Source organism: Nannobrachium achirus (genome assembly GCF_963921795.1).
Source record: "Nannobrachium achirus genome assembly, chromosome: 18".
In the NCBI taxonomy this organism is placed as follows: Eukaryota; Metazoa; Chordata; class Actinopteri; order Myctophiformes; family Myctophidae; genus Nannobrachium; species Nannobrachium achirus.
This window is the reverse complement of record NC_137825.1, coordinates 28,870,158-28,890,402: the sequence shown is the minus strand read 5'-3', so window position 1 is coordinate 28,890,402 and position 20,245 is coordinate 28,870,158. Positions and strand designations below refer to the sequence as shown.

Here is a 20,245-nt window from a genome sequence, read left to right as displayed (position 1 = left end):
TCAAAAAAACTACTACTACTACTACTACTAGTCTACTACTGTCTGCTACTTCTTCCTACTTCAAAACGGCACCATCTGTCAAAGTAAAATCTAAATTATCTCATTATGGCTAGGCTGCTTCTCATTAACCACTGGTATCCGCCCAAGGCTACCGAGATCTGACAGGAGGTGTTTTTGCTTTTTTAACATTTTAAATGATATAGCTGCATTGGTTAAGTGCACAGTAATCACAGGTGATGTCATCAGGAAAGAACAACTCTCCTCCAAGTGTTATCAATCTTATCAATGATTATGATACTGACTAATGAAGGTTGTCTTCCATTCAGGTCAGAGTCAAACAGGGGTGTCGCACCAAATTCTGGGCCCTGGGCACAAGGATTCACTGTGGGCCCCCCATGAATGTTCTTCATAGGGGGAGGGGGTTTAACCCATTTAGACTGGGAACGCATTATTACGCATTATTTTGTGCTTTAACTATTGAAAAATAGCACAAGCTCGCAGCGTGGCAATCGTGATTCTTTTGTCAGTGGTGCTCAAACTTTTTGTGTGAAGGACCCCTAAAATTATATGTATTGTGAGTTACCACTAAACCTCCAGATGCACGCCTATGACACTCCACCCCTGCTCCAGTTTTGTGTTTGTGCACAAGAGTGAGTCCACGATGATCTGTTACAAAGTTACATAAAAGATTTGCACACATTTTCACAACTTTTCAAAAATAGCAGATCTACAAGCTCGCAGCGCGGCACTCGGTGCCACGCTTTGAGCTTGTATATCTGCTATTTTTCAATAGCTAAAGTATAGAATAATTAAGGTCCCTCCACCTTGGGCCCTAGTAACTCAGTCCCACTTCCCCCCCCATCTGACGCCCCTGGCTACACTGTAACAGAGCCTTAATATCACACTGATATTCCAGAGGTTGTCATTGTTTGATCTGGTCCTGGTCTATATACCTACCTTGCTTTGAATTATTGAAATGTGAAAGAGAATTTGGCTTATTTAATTTCCTTTCACAAATGAAGAACCAACAGTTTAATCATTAAAGGCAGGCAGACCCAATGTCCAATGTGTTGCATGTGGACTTACCTTCCAGAGACCACACAGACAAAGTCAAACTTTCAAAACACTTTAATTTTCATCTTCTATGCCTCCCAAAAAAGAGAAGATCACAAATAACATTTCCTTGGTGAGTTTGAACAAGGCAGTGACACATATAGCCTAGGTAAAGCGTAAAATGAACATGACATTATCTGCACCCGTCTAAAAATTTGGAAATGGATCAGAGATCATCAGACCCCTCCATGTAAAACCTGTGTCTGAACTGGTTTGATTCTCTAAAGAGCATAAAACAGCTTTAAATATAGCCATTTTCTTCATTCCTGTTGATAGAAAAAAATGACCATGACCTGAAAGACAAACAATGCTGATCTATTGTATATATATTAACCTTTCATTTAATACTCTAAAATTAATATAAATGAAAGCAGAACATGTTATCTCATGCTTTATATACACATCACATTCAGAAATTAGGCTGGAATGGTTAGAGCACAACAGAGATTATAGTAGCACAGATTAGCATTGTGAGAGAAAAGGTTCACCCAAATGTCTGCAGATTTGAGCGTTTCCGGCATCTAAAGCCTAATGTATATTTTGTCATACGAGGGTGACACCTGTCAATCTTTTTTTTTTTTTTTTTGGGTGAGCCGCACTGCTGTCCGGCAAAGTACAAATTAGGCTTTACTCTCTCAGTCTGGAATATATCTCTGTAATACGCCAGCAAGGCTTTTATTTCAGCATCACATACAGAGCCATCACCAAGGGAACTGGCGATTTCCATGCAAACCACTGCCATGGAGACGCAGCAGCTGCTCTGTGATGTCACATGTGGGTGATGGAAAAATTACACACCGACAAGATGCAGTTGAGGTTGGCGGTGGTGGTGGTACTATAGGGGCCTTGGAGACCTCCGTGAAAACAGGGGCTCCTAAGAGAACTGCTTTGCTTTTTATTTCATGACCAGATAATCACAGTTTGTGATACATCTACACGATACAGTAGATTTTCATAACCTGCAGTATGCATACCTCACCATACTGTAAAAAACAAGAATTCAGCATACAGAGCCCTGCACGTGACTTGTACAGACCATACAAGCTATAAACTTAACGTTCATCCAGCAAGTTGATTCAAAGTAGATGCATCGTCACTTTTGGTCTTATTTGGGTAAGATCCTCAATAAAGTCCCCAGTCATATCACAGATACACACCTTCCCCTTAGCAGACCTAGAATGGCACTAAACATATTGCTGCCCACAGTTTGGCTGCATTTTAACAACAGAGTAAAAGACTATCAATAAATACACAAAATGGTACATAACAGGTAAAATGTATGTCACCAGTTAATGTGGACGAAATACAAATACTACACATTTAACTGATCAGAGCATCTTTCCAAAAAAGATCAGATTGAAAAATGATACGCTTGAACCCCAACGTCCCTGTTCTTGGGCGAAAATAGAAGATCTACAAGATCACAACGCGTCACATTCCGATGAGTTGTGAGCTTGCTGATCAGCAATTTTCGACGAAGTCATTTGGTGTACAGGGAAAAAGGGAGCAGATATAGTAAGTATGGTTTAAGTGGTTAAAACTATGCTAGGGTGGGGGGATTGTTTCTGCAAAGAAAAACAAACGCACGGATGGGAGAGAGGAAGTGCAGAGAGAGAGAGAGCTAAAACAGCCACGCAGATAAGGTGGCATGGAAAAAGAGGCAAACATCAAAGGCAAACGTGCTTAAGTTCAGACCAAACATTCAGTTGTACATGTACATATAAAATTGCACATAATGAATGAACCACATACAATGCTGAATGAATGTTGCTCTTCTTAGAACTTTGCACAGCGTGACACTGGACTAGAATGATCTCTACAGCCACATGGAATTGACTCTTTTGAACCGCCAGCATGGTCACAGCATGCATACAATGACATTCACGAGTCCCCACAGGAAGATGGACACACTCAAACATGTATTCATGCACATGTACTGTAAATAGACATACACACACACAGGTACGCAAATGCCTTTGTGTGCACACACACACGCAAGCGCGAACACGCACGCGCGCGCGCACACACACACACACACACACACACACACACACACACACACACACACACACACACACACACACACACACACACACACACACACACACCACACACACCACACACTCCACACACTGACTCAAATACATCCTGTATCATAGCCCTCCTGCACTACCCCATGCATGAGTAGCGCAGGTGTTCATATGGCTGAAAAAGTGGGTGGCTATTAGCTGAATGGTTAAAGAGCCCTACTGGGAAGCTGTAGGTCCCACGTTCGATTCCAGGCCCCAGCAATGTGTCGAAGTGTCCCTGAGCAAGACACTTAACGATTAACTGCTCCCTGAGCGCCATACCAATGCCGCTCAATGCTCCTAGTAGTTATAGGATAGGTAAATGCGGAGAACAAATGTCATGTATGTGCAAATACACAGTGTAAAAAAAGTGGGGAGTGGGGACCAAATCATAATTATAAAGTAACTGAATGTCAAACAACCCTCCCTGCTGGTAAAATGCTGGCATTGCAGCTGTTCAAGCTGTAATCTTCGAGCCTGAGTAGAAAATGGCTATACACCTCAACAGCAAATCATTAACAGAAGGTGCGTCAAGAGATGGAAATGGCCACACTTTTCCCCCCACCCACAAAATTATTCAGGATTCAAAGCAGTGATTGTTTCTTGGTGGCAAGTTCCCCACCTCATTGTCTTCCTTTCATATTTCACATACTCTGTGACCGAGCATGGATCTCTGATGACCAAATTAAGCTTAATTTATACACCGTAGTGTGATTATAAATTAAGCCTTATACTCATGCGCTTAGGTTATAGCACATCTCAAAGTCATTAGTACCATATATACTCCATACTACTCGACTTCCGTATATATATCCTTGATCACTTACAATTCTCTGATACATACTGTACGTACATAAGCATTCATGTAATACAGATATTACACAGCATTGTTGCCTTTTACGTTCACACTATCGCTTAAATAAAAAAGAAAATCTAGAATGCAAATCATGAAACACTTTTGGGAACTTTAGGTATAAGGAATGTCAACTATACATACTTAATGCATATTCACATTAGTTTGCTGATTATATCGTAAATATACTGTCAGGTATCATACAATATAAGCATACATTGGCTGGCAACTTATATACAACATAACCTGTGTGTTTACAGAGAATATGGATAACATAGTCCTCATAAATATATTTTCAGTAGCATATTTCATCATACATTGGACATACATTACACAAGAGAAGGAGGGGTAGGCTCGACATCAACCAACCGACTGTAAAATACTTTAAAAATATTGAAAAACAAGAACATTCAAAGGTCTGCCCAGTGAGTGACAAAACAGGGATTCGAAAATGAGTTTATAAGTACACACAGGGATTTCACATGGCAGAGAACATGGCTAAACACTAGCATGAAGATAAAGGATTATATAACCCCTCTACCAAAAAAAGTCTCTGAGCCCTCTGCCACCAACAACCCCCAAACTCCCCTGATCGGCCAAAGAAGTAAAGGCCTAAAAATAAGCTGGATGCTGGATGCAGGCATGCGGATCACTTGAATCAAAACAACATTCAGCCAAGAAGAAGAAAGAGAATAGAAGCACACCACGGGACAGAAGCAACTGGGGAAGGGAGACAGCTGTTTTGTTTAGGGAGGGACGGAGGGGTTTGCGGGGAGTCAAAAGATGGCGTTCCCGTTTCTGAGATGCAATTTAGCATTGACTTGAGTGTTCTTCTAGATGATCTCACGACGTCACACTGTCTGCCAGAGGACCGTTATTGGCAAGAGGGGAGAACCGCAGCCAGCCTCCTCTGGTCTGAGATCAGATGAACCAAGAGGAGACCAAGGGAGGATCAATTGCCATCTCCTGCCTCCTCTCCCAGCCTGAGGCCAACCTCAGCTCTGATCCTGTGCGTCTCGTACATCGTCAGTGGTCAGTCCATACGTGTTGATATTCAACTTGATACCACCTCTCACATTTAGCTAAATAAATCCCCAGGAGCTCCAAATCTAGAGCTATACAGGCAGGCCCCCCCGTGGAATGTGAACACACCTCTGTGATGTGGCAAAGAAGGGAACAGCAATGCAATGACTCTTAAGACCTTGTTGACGTTTAACGTTAAGCCCAGAGAGCATCCCGCCGCTTTAAAATGGGACCGGCGTGGCGGTGGTACAGTAACTCCCGATGCGTAAATGTGTTTGGTCCCAAATCAGAGTAAGAAGGTTAAGAGATAAGGTATGCGGGGTTGTCTGGAGAGGTGCCTGGAAAGAAGCAAAGGGAGAAACAAAAAAACAGACGCTGGATGTAAAAGTCCCTGTATGGTCCCCCCGCCCCAACTGTTCCTTCCAAGATCATCCTCTGTTTCACCAGCACAGTACAGTGTGCCTGCCCCCCTGACACCTCATTTTAAATGTGAGAACCTTCCCACCACTCTTCCTGGTATCAGCCCAGTCACGGGATCAGCACTTCCTGTTGTGGACAAGAAGATCGGGCTGCCGTGTAGGGTGCCACATAAGCTGGGTGGGGTGTCATGTGTATGTGTATGTGTGTTGTATGTGTGTGTGTGTGTGTGTGTGTGTGTGTGCGTGCGTGTGTAGGGGATTGTGTGCGTAAGGGAGTTGTGTGTGTGTGTGTGTGTGTGTGTGTGTGTGTGTGTGTGTGTGTGTGTGTGTGTGTGTGTGTGTGTGTGTGTGTGTGTGGTTGTGTGTATTTCGGGGGTGCGGGAGGGTAAGACCCTCCTGTGTTCCCCCTTCAAAGAGCAGAGCTCCGAACGCTTACAGGAAATTCTCAAAATCAAAGCCCCGAGCAGGGAGACAGCCTGCCGCTGGCCAAGCGCAGCGCCATGCCGCTCCTAGGGCCCCCCTCAACCCGCCTCACTTCTTGACGGCCTGTCGGTAGCTGTGTCTCTGGCCCTGGCCCTCCTGACGCGTCGTCTTGCTGCAGCTGCTGCTGCTGCCGCCACTGGCCCTGCTGGTGTCCCTGGCGCTGCTGGTCTGGCTGGCCAGGCTGCTGTCCTGCAGCGTGGGGCTGGAGTGGGCCCTGTGCAACGCGTTGTCCTCCAGGAGCTGGGATTCAAACACAGAAAGGTCCTCCTCGCCGCTCCGTATCTTTGCCCGCAGCAGCATGACGTAGGTGCCGTATCGCGTTTTCTAGGATGAAGGAGGTGTTTGGTGGCAGAGAGAGAGAGAGAGAGGGAGAGAGAGAGAGAGTACCGGAGTGAAGAATTGGTATAATAATGACTAAATTTGTTTATTCCTCAGTTCTTTTGAAGCTCGGCAGGCCGGGGGACCCTGACTTACCTCGAAGTCTAGATACTCATCGCGCTGGCGGTACTCATCCAGCTCGCGCCCTTTCACCTTGCGGTCAGGAGGGTACGAGCGCAGCTCTGCGAGCTCCGTGGAGATGGTGCGGAACCGCGTCTCGTGGGATTTGACCTGCTCTTCCTGCAACCAAAACGTCAGGGTCAAAGTTCTCATCAGATCAACCAGAACCCTCCTTCCTGCCTTCTGTTCCATTACGGCGTGGCTCTACAGACGTAGAGCCTCCTATAAGAGTCAGTCAGTCTGTGTGTCTGGAGCTAATCTCGCAAATCACTGGACTGATAAGTGCCAAAGGTCTTGTGCACACACTGCCAGTAGGGTACACAAGTACCGCCACAAACTGTTTGACATAATGTTACTTATTATACATGTTATAATACGTGTTGAAATATTTTACTTTAATAATGGAAGTCGAAGGGACTTGGAATTCTGAGACCCACACAGGAGCCACTGCGATTCCAATGTGGATCCAGAGATCCACGAGATTCAGTTTAGTTTTTTACTTGTCCACCCAATTGACTGATGTATTCGAGAAACAATGATACTTGATGTTACGCACATTTAAACGCAATGCACATTCAAACGCAATTTCATAATTCACAAATTTACACAAACCCAGATTATACAACAGTCTATGCTACAGCGGTAGCCTAATAGTAGTATATATAGCCTTACAGTATGTAATCAAATACATCCATTCCACTTCCAGCAAAGGGATTATTTGGTGAAAAAGAACAAAGAATAAGAATGAAGAACATGTTGATCTCTTGGACACAAGCAAACCGGCCTAAATGATTGTACCTCTGTCAGTTTGGAGGATGTTCCCGGCAGCAGAGGCCGGCTGAACTTCTTTTGTGATCCAATGGCTGCAGGGAAGGGGGGTGCTGAGAACATGGCTGCTACCGCGTTGATCCGCGTGATCCAAGACTGCATCTGCTCTGCATTTCTGTGAAGACACGTGTAAACACAAATAAGCACAAACAGTAGACGCACTCACGCAACCACACACACACACACACCCACCCGCGTGCAACAATAACAATAACCAATAGAATGGGGCTTTTACTCTCCGCTGTACGCATGCGTGTGGGCACAACATCAAAGAAGTAACCATCAGAGAATGCAGCCTTGCTGCTGACAAAGAAATTAGTTTGCGGCCAATTAATAGTATAAGAGAAAAAGACCAGTTCTACGCTAACAGACCTATTAGAGGCCCGCGAGAATAATCGGATTGTATCAGACAGCCTTGCTCCATGTCCCCAGAGAAAGAGAGGACCAAAGCTAGAGAGAGAGAGAGAGAGAGAGAGAGAGAGAGAGAGAGAGAGAGAGAGAGAGAGAGAGAGAGAGAGAGGGGCAATAGAGAGAGAGTGCATATGAAAGAGAGTACAGTATCTGGGACAAATGCAGGCGGCAACTAGAGCAGAGAGCCGGTCCTCCTGGGGGATGGGAACATGTGGCCATTCATGTGCCACATCCCGGTCCTGGATCCCGTTAATGTACACACCTCCAGCCAGCTCTAAGCGCACGCTACACATTCTACATACACCTATCCAGCATGCGCGTGCACACGTGCGCACACAAGTGCGGACACACACACACACACACACACACACACACACACACACACACACACACACACACACACACACACACACACACACACACACACACTCTCCTGCAGTCGCTCAGCTGTGATTGGCCAATGAAAGAAGTTAGCCCTGGACACTGTGACTTGCGGTCCAAAAAGGAAACAGGGTTTGAGGACGCCTGTCCCTCCCTTCCCTTCGACAGCCTGGCCAACACTCCAAGCCTTCTAGACTCTTCTCCCTCCTGGCTCCCAGGCTGTGTGTGGAATGACCCCCCCCCCCATACACACACACTCTGCTTCAGGACTGCAGACTCACTCCCCACGTTCCGCCGCAGTCTGAAAAGTCACCTCAGCCCCTCCTCATTTCTTTGTATTATTTCTCGTTGGCAATCGTTTCTTTATCTGTGGTGCTCAAAGTTTTTAATGTCAAGGACCCTAGAAGGGTATATATTTGACTGCTGACCCCCAACTCAAAATATTTGGTTCTAGGGACCCCCCAGAAGCAAAGATTTGAGTTTAAAATGTTTGCTTTTAAAATAATATATATTAAAGATTTGTACAATGTTCCCCCCCCCCCCTTTCCCCCCCCCACAAATAGCAGATCTACATGCTCATAGCACGGCACCGCGCTATGAGCTTGTATATCTGCTATTTTTGAAAAATAATGCCAAAAGTATAAAAAATAAGGGTTAAAGTGGTTACGTGACACAGATGTATTCCCGGTAAATGCTATAAAGATGTACATTACATTACTTGCTCACGTAGAATGTTATATACACACAAAGTTATATTATTTAGCAGGCTGTTCAGGCAGATGTTAGGTTCGATTTTCATCTGTTATCACTGTCACTACTTGAAGCATTTCCTCTTTTGTAAGTAAGAGCACTGTGTAAGTTGCTGTGGATACAAGCGTCAGTTGAGGAATGAAACGTCCTTGTAGGGTTCATCTCTGGCCGTCAAAAGTTCTGTCTTTAGCTGAGATGAAGGATTAGAGAGAGCAGTTGAGGTGAAGTTGCTACAGTACCTGCCATGTGCATGTGCACAGCGTGTGTGTGTGTGTGTGTGTGTGTGTGTGTGTGTGTGTGTGTGTGTGTGTGTGCGTGCGTGCGTGCGTGCGTGCGTGCGTGCGTGCGTGCGTGCGTGCGTGCGTGCGTGCGTGCGTGCGTGCGTGCGTGTACGTGTGTGGACACCCGTGCCTGCATGAATGTAAATCAGCCTATTTTATTAGGCATATTTTATGATTTTGAAAAACATTTTAAAATAGAGAAAATATCCGATCTGGCATTATTTTAAAAGGTTTTTTGAAACAATAAAAAAATGTCTAACTAGAAGCAGTGCTCTTCCGAGCACAGGTCTCCACCAGGCCACACAAATTGGCCTGTTATAGCGCCACCATGAGGCTGATTTGAGAGATTTGAAGTGGCAATTCTTCCTCTACCTAGTGGGAACGTGCACGCTCAATTTCACCAAGATTGCACGCTGTGTTCATGATTTGAGGCATTTTGTTCAAAACGGAGCAATCCTGCAAACTTTGGAAGCCAATTGTAGCCAATCAGGATGGAATATGAAAAATCGGACGTATCCATGATGATCACATGACTGTAGAGATACTGTCTACCAATTTGTAGGATTTTTAGACAAGATCTGTAGGAGTAGCGTACAGAAATGTGTTTTGCAAACATCGGCCTCATGGTGGCGCTAGAAATTTGAAAAATGTGGGGCAGAGGTTCTGAATTGGCATCCAGGGAGTGTGTGTGCTCAGTTTGGCAGCGATCGGGCCAACGGCGCCGGAGACCTGCCTTCGGCTGGTGGAGACAATAAGATTAGTCATAAGGCATAGGACACCGTGCAAAATAGGGCCCTTAGAGCTATATTAACACTTGTGATTTTACTGTGTAATGTAATCTGTCCACAGGCTATTAGCTAATGGGCAAAAAAGTCCAATCCTTTTCTATGAACATTCCATTTCAGTCAAAGATGAAACAAGCGGGGGCAGGACACTCACGGTGCCTGGAAGAGATAGACCCTCCAGTCAGCAGTGCGCAGGTAGAAGACGTTGGGCCTCTTGCTGTAGTCTGAAGCCTTCATGGCCAGGGAGTGGTGGATGGACACTGCGTTCTTAAGGTCTTCATCAGACAGCTGCTTCTCAACTCTGTACTCCCCCTGGAAGGAGACAGATTATTTGAACCCTATATAGCATCCATATTCTGGGCATGTCAAAACAGGCAAACATTCGAGAAAATTTGATGAACATTTCATTTAGACATTTCAGCTCAGAATGAACCATTTACCCTTTATTGCAATGATATTTCATTCAGTCTGGCGGTGTGACTCTGCTCATGTGATATTACAGATTAGCTGCGTAAGCACAACACAGGAAACCCCCCAGAGCAGAGCGTAAGATACAGATATACATAAAAAAACGCATCAATTGCATCATTTAAACTACCACATATCATAGAATAAACCATAGAACCACAGTACAATCCACAGAATCATCCTATTACAACTGAAACTAAAAGCCACAGGGAGGAGGCCGGGGAGGTGGAGGGATTATGACACCGATAACTGTACAACCTGCTTTGACAGCTAAGCACCCAGAATGAGCAGTGAACAGAGGCTGCTTAAAAAGACCACCTAAGTTGCACTGAGGGAATGAGGGCGTGTTTGAAATGGCTTGTAGAGAATGAAGTGATGTTGAATGTGGAGAGACAGACTTCTGACAAGCTGACAATGGGAGAAGTATCATAAGTGTCAAATGAGGAGGGTTTAATTTCATTTCATTTCATTGTTTGCTACCGTTTGAGCAGACAAATCCATTGGCGCACTTCCACTGTGTCAAGATGAGAACTTCCCTGGGTGTGTGGGACACGTGTTTCTGTCCAAGCCCAGGGATTTAGCATAACAGCGGCCAGGGGAAGCTGGCTTCCCATAAAGCAAAGGGGCCCAGACCACTTGACCATATGGACCCCTCTACACAGTGCCGGGGGGGGGGGGGGGGGGAGACCGGCTGTGCTGGACACATTCCACTTAGGACAGGCACATTACTATATGTCAAAGTGCTCTGTATATGTAAACAGTAACCACCCATGGACAGACTGCTTGATTATACAGATTTCAGTTTGTAATAATCTTGATCTGGTAGAGATGGGGAGTGACGCGCAGCAAAGGTTGGGATCGGGATTCGAACGCACGACACACTGTCAGGCTACCTACAGTAGGTGCACCTACTTAGGCATTGCAACCTAGGTGCCCGGACCGCAAGGCCAGCAGTCCGGGCCTTTATCTGGCATTTTCATATTTACAATGATGTAATTTAATGAATGCAAATAGTTAACAAGTTATGTACCAGTTGGCAGTGTTGGTCAGTAACATGTTACTGTAGTAATATACTATTGTAACATTATTACTTTATACAAGAAGAGCAGACCAGCAGTGTAACTTATTACAGTAATATTATTACATATTACTGATCAAGTAACAGTGCGTTACTCTTTACAATGAACGTGATTTAAAGGAGTAATAAGTACTAAGTAACATATTACTTTCCTAAGTAATATTGCCCAACACTGGCAGTTGGTTGTTAGTATGAAAAATAACCTTCAAAATAAGTTACACAATGTAGTTGTTTTGTTGTTTTTTGTAGCTCTAAATTATAGAAACATTTAAGATTTGATTATAATAAGGGAGCAATCGTTTTTTATGAACTGCACCCCCTGGAGGAAAAAAGGGGAGGGTCATGTTATTTTAATTTCAGTCCTAGGGAGGGTCTGCTGATTTCACTTTGAATTCAAGGGAGGGTCATGCAATTTTTCAAAAGCAAACAATGGCTCCAGACATACAGGCACTTATGCAACCATTGTCAACAGCCTTCTGCTTCATTTAATGACAAACCCTGGGTGCCATCCCTAGAAATGCCCCACAGTCACTGCAGTTAGTGAATGAACTGAAGTGGCTGTGTTTATACTACAATGTATTTTCCTAAAACAATGGAGAGCTGTGTAAGTGTACTGTACATGGTTGTTAGAACTGTATCCCCCCTCCCTAAAGTAAAAAGTGAAATGGTGTGTTTTATCTGTAACCAGGCGCGGATTAACCATTGGACTAACCTGTGCTTAAGCGCCAGGGCCCGCCGCTTGGAAGGCCCTGTGTAAATCAAATTAAAAAATATTTATATATTTTTTCGCATCGTTATTTATGAAGACGTCTATGGTGAGTCACAGTGAGTGAAGCCGTTATGCACGCACACTCTCTCTCTCTCTCATTATGGTTCATGTTCATTCTCTCTCTCTCTTTCCCTTTCTCTCCCCCTCTCTCTCTTTGGCCAAGTGCTGGTAAACACACACCCCCTCAACTCAAACCCGCCAAGTCTGAACTGAAGTAAACAGGAAGCACAGACAGGTAGTATCAGCAAACAAATATAACTAGCAAATATTATGTCAAACAGACCAAGACTATCAGACTGTGAGTACAAAAAGAGTTTTAAAGTAGGCTAAATTAATCCCGGGACTGGGAGAAAGGAGTCGGAGGCGGAGGAGAATTGCAGTGCAGCCACACCAAGTGGAATTAATTTACCCAAAACCAGGCAAGTGCAGCCGCAAGGATGATTAAGAGGATTTTCAGAGGCTCATCTCAGTAAGGCCCGCCGTGTTCATTTCTGAAAGGTAAGGCTTGGCGGCTGCCCATTATTATTTTTATTATTTGCCGTGGTTGATCATGAGTTGCTGTTGCTGACTGCTGCTGTCTGTACACATTTTGTGTATCGTGTCGGTGTGCTTGTGTGTGGTGTGTGCACAATGGCTGTGCTGACTTAACATTTGTGTGTTTCTGACTTTTCTTATTTTGTTTGAGGAGCTGGACGTTGGTTAATATAGGCTCGTTTCTGTAAAAGATTACAATACTTTAGCAACCTGTGGATAGTTTGGTTGCTTTAGCCTGCTTGTTTTAAGGTGTCTCCTCACCAAACAGCCGACAAGATTCCAACTCCTGGCAGACTGGCAGTCGGTGGCATTTGGTGGCAAACTTGGCATTTAACAGTTGGGCAATGGAAGATTGCATTCAAACGAGACACATATTAGCCTGCTGCGTGAAACTGCAGTGTTGCCAGGTTTTCTCATTATAAGCGACTTTGGCCTAATTTTCCTCTAAATTCTCTAGTCGTGGGTTGCTTTTGTTTGGGCTTGTTTCTGAAGTGTAGTTGCTTATTTGCCCTTGCTTTCAACATTCTTCTAGACAATAGCTAATGTAATAGAGTTCAAGTGGTGAAACTGTTGGGCTTGTTTTCATAGACCTGGTCGCTTGTTTCACTCACAGAGTTTGGCAAGCTTCTCTCGTCAAAACAGCGCAGCAGGGCTATTACTATTTTCCTTTGGACTCGATTGGTATAGGAATTGAGTGTGGAGATTGAGAATATGATATTTAGTAAAAATGTGCCAATATGCTGTTAAAAGTCAGCTTTGGTTATTATAGCTACTAGAAGCTCGGCGGCCGAGCGTCTAGTCGGTGCCCTGGCCAACTCGGGAACAATGTAAATAGGGGATGAATGCCCCGCCCTTTAATGCAAACCCCATTATACCTGTTGTCATAGGATCTGTTTTGACCATCTGTTTGCGTGTGTCCATTTATGCCCATATATGGGGATATCTATCTGTCTACGTCCATTTTATGTCCATATATGGAGATCTCTGTAGGACCCGTTTTGACCATCTGTTTGCCTGTGTCCATTTATGCCCATATATGGAGTTATCTGTCTGTCTGCGTCCATTTTATGCCCATATATGGAGATCTCTGTAGGACCTGTATTGACCATCTGTTTGCCTGTGTCCATTTATGCAAATATATGGAGATATCTGTATCTGTCTGTCTGCATCCATTTCATGCCCATATATGGAGATCTCTGTATCTGTTTGTCTGTGTCCCTTTATGTCCATTATGGAGATCTCTGTATCTGTCTGTGCCTCCGACTGTGTTGCAGACACAGTGCTGGTTCCCCCTTTAATGCAAACCCCATTATACCTGTTGTCATAGGACCCGTTTTGACCATCTGTTTGCCTGTGTCCATTTATGCCCATATATGGAGATATCTGTATCTCTCTTTTTGCGTCCATTTTATGCCCATATATGGAGATCTTTGACCATCTGTTTGCCTGTGTCCATTTATGCGCATATATGGAGATATCCGTATCTGTCTGTCTGTGCATCCATTTTATGCCCATAAATGGAGATCTATGCAGACACAGTGCCAGTTCCGGAAAACCCTGATGTCAGACATCAGAATCCGAACCTTTCGTGCTGGTTCCAGAAAATCGCGTATCGGATCGGGTCGAGGCCGGGCACTGCACTACCTGCTGCGGCGGGGAACGCGCGTGCCGAATTTGAAATAGGGAATGAATGCCCCACCCTTTAATGCAACCCGGTCGGTTGGTCGGTCGGTCGGGTCGGTCGGGTCGGTCGGGGGGTGGCGGGGGGGCCCTTTGATTTGGAGAAGCGCCAGGGCCCGAAAATCCTTGATTCGCCACTGTCTGTAACCTAGATGTCAAATAACCTGTTCTCAACCTGTGAGAACTTCTCACCTTTTTTGTGATGTCCACGTTGACTTTTACACTAGCAGCAGTAGGCTACTCACTGTGTGTTACTTTAGTTTGGAAATGTGTTTTTGGGATGAAGTGCAGCTGGGATCTCAATGCATTATATTAGCATATTCATTATTATTCATTGCTGCTGCCGCCCGCACCCGTTTTTAACCCTAAAAAATTCCTAATAATTTACAGTAACCACTGGTTAGGAATAACTAAGTTTAGGTTTTAGGCATAATTACTGTGGTAAATGTCCTTGTAGGGGAGGGTCAATCTTTTTTATTTTAATGCTTGGGGAGGGTCATTGATTTTTCCCCCAATTGAGAGGGAGGGTCATGGCATTTTATAAAAGGGCTTATACATTTTCTCCAGTAACACCCCTCAATAAAAAACGACCCCTCCCTAATAAACTTCAGGCGATGTTATATTGTATATATATTGTGTTAAGAGCTCATTTACCTTTTGCAGGTAGAGGATGAGGCCCTTCAGGTGGACGTAGAAGGTTTTCCAGCCTCTCTTCCCTCTTGGTGCTGTAGACAGAAGAAACGCTGCCATGAACGCAGATCAAACGTAATTATCAGTTACCATGGAGAATGTGCAAGACTGACGTCCCCAGAAATCGAACATATTGTAGCGCTTTGTGCACCAAGCTGGGATCTAACCCCGCTCCCCTTCTCAGCAGCCCTGACTCACAACGACACCACCCGTCACGCCAACAGAGCTGAGCTCCACTGGCAGAGCTGCTGGAGCCGGGTCTCATTCGGGGTTGCTTCACTTGTGCATGTGTACTTGCTTCACTATATTGTGTAGGGAGCAGTGCTGTGCATGTGTAATATTTTACTGAAATGACTCATGTAAAGGCTTCCCCTTTTTTGTCAAGGTGTTGAGAAGAGGTCTAAGGCAGGGGTCTTCAATCAGGCTTTATTTAGTTTAGTGAGTAGAGGGGTCTCAAAAACGTACTTCTTTTGCCGTCTGAGTCAGCGTGCACTTTGCGCACCAGAAAGCCATTCTTGTACAGCAGGGCTTTGGCGGAGGGCTCGTCTTCCTGATGGTGGTGGTGGTGGTGGTGATGGTGGTGGTGGTGCCTCCCACTGCCACCCACGTGCTCGTGCTCATGCTCATGCTCGTGCTTCTCCGCCGGCGGGGCGGCGGTGGAGTCGTCACCGAGCTCCGAGAAGGACTTCCGCAGCTCCTCCTCGTCGCTATGGAGACGACAGAAATAAAAGGATCAGATGGGCTGATCGACGCCCGCGTGCCGCGGGCTCATTAGGGATGCGCGTCAACACATCGTTATCATCACCAGCGTGGTCCCAGCCTGCTCCGCAGCTGCCACTCGCGCCGTGTCACTCTGTTACAGGCCCACAGTGCATACAGTAATAATAACAGCCACACAGATATGATGTCAATGATGCCCCAACTGACAGGAACTTCTTTTCCAATGTACGTGACGTGATAAATACAAAGCACCGTCTAGGGGAAAGCTGTGAGAATGAAACCGTGCCTTCAAAGCTATAATTGTGTGTTTTTTTTCTCTCTCTCTCTCTCTCTCTCTCTCTCTCTCTCTCACTCACTCTCTCGCCGTGTATTTGTGCTTATCCCTCTTCTCTTGAGCAGTGGTCCATTCCCCTTGATCAAAAAGCATCACAGCAGGAGAGAAACAACATCGATCCTGTTGCAGCTCTGAGGTGAAAAAAAGGAACATCCTTGTCACTGGGGGACCGGTCCTAACAGGAACACTAGTTCATAGTCTCTCTCTCTCTCTCTCTCTCTCTCTCACTCGCTTTCACAAGAAGCACATTGGAGGTGAGAAAAGGTACTGCTCCTTGCTAGGACTCAAGTTCAGCTGGGCGCATGGGCACACCTCAGTGAAATCCTCAGTGTTCATTTGGGAATATTTGACACTCTCAGAGGTGCTCTCAGAGACTTTTTGGGACTAGAAGTGGTGTGTCTGGGATTTTGAAGTCCATTTGCAACTCGAACCTCAGTTTTCATCTAATGATCTGTCCCCTGCACTGGATAATACCGTTAAGCCATTACATCAGCAATTTGTTCTAGTTATTGTATTCAGTGTATCAAGGGGACTTGTAGTGTTGTGCAAACACCTCTAGATAGCCACTACACATACGGTAAGACTCTAGGAGGTGCACTCATTCTGCCCCTCCTTGACTATGACTATGGAGTCCAAGTATGGTATCACGATGCCCCAAATGCCTTAAAGGCAAAGCTCCAAACATCCCAAAACAAACTGATTAGGGTCCTGTTTGGCCCTCCTTCTCGGGCTCACCTTACCGCTAATCACTACGTAAGTGTGGGGTCACTGGGGTGCTCACGGTAGCTGACAGAGTACAGCATCTTGCAATGGGCCCGGTGTACAAGATACACTACACCACTAAGATACCCATGTACCTGACAAAAATACTTCCTAACACCAGAGGCAGCGCCACAAATCACGTTCAACCCAGATTTGACTCTTAAAAAGGGTTTAAGGTACTGTAGAATGGCAATTCCACTTGTTACCTTACATCAGGGCCTCCCCCTGATGTAAAAGTTCAGTCTGAAAATAGAAAATGGATGGATGGATGCCCCCCCCCCCCCCCCCACCCCACACACACACCCTCCCCCCTCCATCCACCCCCCTCTGAGACTACACTATGATTAACCATCAGTACGTAACAGCAGTTAACCTATACAGGAGCCTGGGAGAGACAAAGAGAGAGAGAGAGAGAGAGAGAGAGAGAGAGAGAGAGAGAGAGAGAGAGAGAGAGAGAGAGAGAGAGCATGTGCACAGTGTTCTAGCCTGTTGCCTGGTAACTGCTAGCCTGCCTGAATCCCACACCATATACAGTGAGTAGAAGGACAGACAGGGTGGGGGGATGGATTGAGAGGAGGGAAAAAAAAAGATGGGGGAAGAGAAAACAAAGCCAGAAATAAAGGCAAAGCACAGATTAGTCTTACATGGACATTATGAAGAATAGAGTATGAGTGAGAGGGAAGGGGAGAGAAGAGGGGGGGAAGAGAGGAGTGAGGAGAGGAAAATAGAGGACAGGTGAGGAGGAGGGGAGGGGAGGGGAGGGGAGGGGAGGTGAGGTGAAGTGAGGTGAGGTGGGCAGAGGAGAGGAGAGGAGAGGAGAGGAGAGGAGAGGAGAGGAGAGGAGAGAGGGAGAGGAGAGGAGAGGAGAGGAGAGGAGAGGAGAGGAGAGGAGAGGTTGGTAGATTGTAAAGAGGTGCAGTCTTTGTGTTGATGCTGCCAGTGCTGCTCCGGTGACAAATAGAGATACATTTGTCGTGTCCCACCTCTGCTGCTGGCCTATTACAGTGGTGAAACAGTTAGTCATGTGAAAGAGGCCATCCAGCCATCCAGCCATATACAAATGTTCAGGGGCGTCACAAGGGGGGGGGGGGGGGGGGGAGTGGGACTGAGTTACTAGGGCCCAAGGTGGAGGGGCCTGGAATTATTTTATACTTTAGCTGTTGAAAAAAAGCAGATATACTAGCTTGCAGCACGGAACTCGGTGCCGCGCTGCGAGCTTGTACATCTGCTATTTTTGAAAAGTCATGAAAATGTGTGCAAATCTTTGAATGTATGTATTTTTTAAACCTAAAATCTTGCTTCTGGGGGGTCCTTGGAACGAAATGTTTGGAGATGGGGGTCCGTGGCCAAATACACATGGGTCCTTCACATGAAAAAGTTTGAGCACCACTGACTTTTCAAAGAAACCTTAGAAGGATTTGAAATATTCAAAGACTTGCACAAACTTTCAAGATTTTTCAAAAAATAGCAGACCTACAAGCTCGCTGTGAGCTTGCACGTCTTGTATATAGCTTGCATATCTGCTATTTTTCAATAGCTAAAGTACCGAGAACCTAGAATCTGGTGCGACATCCCTGCAAATGTTCACAAATCCCATCTGCATGCATACCCCAATATAGGTCTACTCCTAAATTCATTTTTTAAAAGAACTGCACGGTTTCTGTTAATGACTTGAGCTAACAGAGCCTTGAAAGTATTACTATGATTGCAACGACACTCAATAATATATCATTCCTTACAACGCAAGGGTTATAGCTGTTAGCGTCATGTGAATGTGAAGAAGTTGGCTCCAGCAGGCAATAGAAAGACAGGGTTATTAGAGCCAATGACAGAGGAAGAGAGAAGGATTAGCAGAATAAAAAGAATAATAGATCAGATGGGAGTAGTTCTCGCTCAATCCACATGCTGTACGCCTCTCTATTCTTCATGTTGATCTCCCTGGTCCTTTTTCTATCTCTCTGCCATTATTATGTTTCTGCATCTGTCAGTATCACTGACTTGTCAAGTCTCTCTGTCTCATATGGAAGGAAGGGTTGTACAATGGCCATCACCCTTGTCTCTCTCTCTCTCTCTCACGTGTGTGCATGTGCGTGTACGTGTGTGTGTGCGCGTGTGTGTGTGTATGTGCGTGCGTGCGTGTGTGTGTGTGTGTACATTATAGAGTGCAGAACATGTGGGTGCATTCAACTGCACGGGGGAAAATGGCCAGAATGTCTATGTGGGGGTGTGAAATAACATCTATCACTGTTTTTCATCAGAAGGCCTATGACAGACAGGCAGACAGACAGAACAATGTAGTTCATGTCCAAATATCTAAAACATGGAGAAACCATAGAAACCATGGGGGGATTTAAAAAAATAATCTGAAAAGGCAAACTATGCCAGCATTGGTGTTAATGTGACACCATACATACTGTATATGCCGCAAAAAAAGAAAAGGAAAGACAAGCAAAAACAAACAACTTGCAGTGACTCCAAATCAGTAAGTCTGTGTCTCCCTTTCAATGTCTGTGCTGCCCAGTGCCCACTAATTTGTCTCTTGACAAAAGTGATGACAGATTGGGGCCCTGGCTGGTTCTTTTGTACAGCTTGAGAGCGGAGAGAAAGAGAGAGAGAGAGTTCTATGTCAGGGTAGATTCTTCCCTAGTGCATTTCAACAGATATATTTGATGGGGAAGTTGTCTGCGTGTCTTAAAAAAAAATGACGACGTCCCCCTCTGTTGCAGGGTTCTTGTTAATGTGATTCGTGATTGTGTTCAGCGTTTTTGTGTATGTGTGATTGTGTTCAGCGTTCTTGTGTGTATGTGTGGTGTGCGGTTGTGTTCAGCGTTCTTGTGTTTGTGTGGTTGTGTTCAGCGTTCTTGTGTTTGCGATGCGTGGTTGGTGTTCACGCCAGCAGTGTTTGAATAGCTGTTATTACTTCGGTTTGAAGTGGATCGCCTCCCTCTCTCTCTCTCTGAATATACCGTCCTCGATCCGCTCCTCCAACCAGTATTTTTACTCCCCCCCCCTCCACACACACACACACACACACACACACACACACACACACACACACACACACACACACACACACACACACACACACACACACACACAGCCTGCTCTGGGGGCGCTGCATCTATTTTTGGGTGGAGTAGTGGGAGGTTGTGGTCACACCATTGTACTGGAATGCAGGTATGCACAGTAATATCCTGAGGGTTAGTTTAACAAAACCAATGCTCAGGATCTAGTTGTGTAGAGCTCTCTCTCTCTCTCTCTCTCTCTCTCTCTCTCTCTCTCTGGCTCTCTTTACCTGGCTTGCCTCTCTTGTTGT

At 45.3% G+C, this 20,245-nt stretch overlaps 1 protein-coding gene across 1 annotated transcript in view; it reads right to left on the bottom strand.

The window, feature by feature from the left end:
- Positions 1-1,113: 1,113 nt before the first annotated feature.
- LOC308303012 (uncharacterized protein) overlaps positions 1,114-20,245 on the bottom strand; it is a gene marked incomplete at its 5' end in the record, with an annotated part of 68,693 nt that continues 49,561 nt past the window's right edge. Inside the window, 6 exons of the mRNA XM_080747331.1 lie at positions 1,114-6,284; positions 6,435-6,578; positions 7,257-7,401; positions 10,049-10,206; positions 15,078-15,148; positions 15,579-15,820. Of these exons, the coding sequence (XP_080603457.1) occupies positions 6,009-6,284; positions 6,435-6,578; positions 7,257-7,401; positions 10,049-10,206; positions 15,078-15,148; positions 15,579-15,820 (1,036 nt within the window). The 3' untranslated portion in view covers positions 1,114-6,008. The remainder of the gene's footprint in view (positions 6,285-6,434; positions 6,579-7,256; positions 7,402-10,048; positions 10,207-15,077; positions 15,149-15,578; positions 15,821-20,245) is intronic.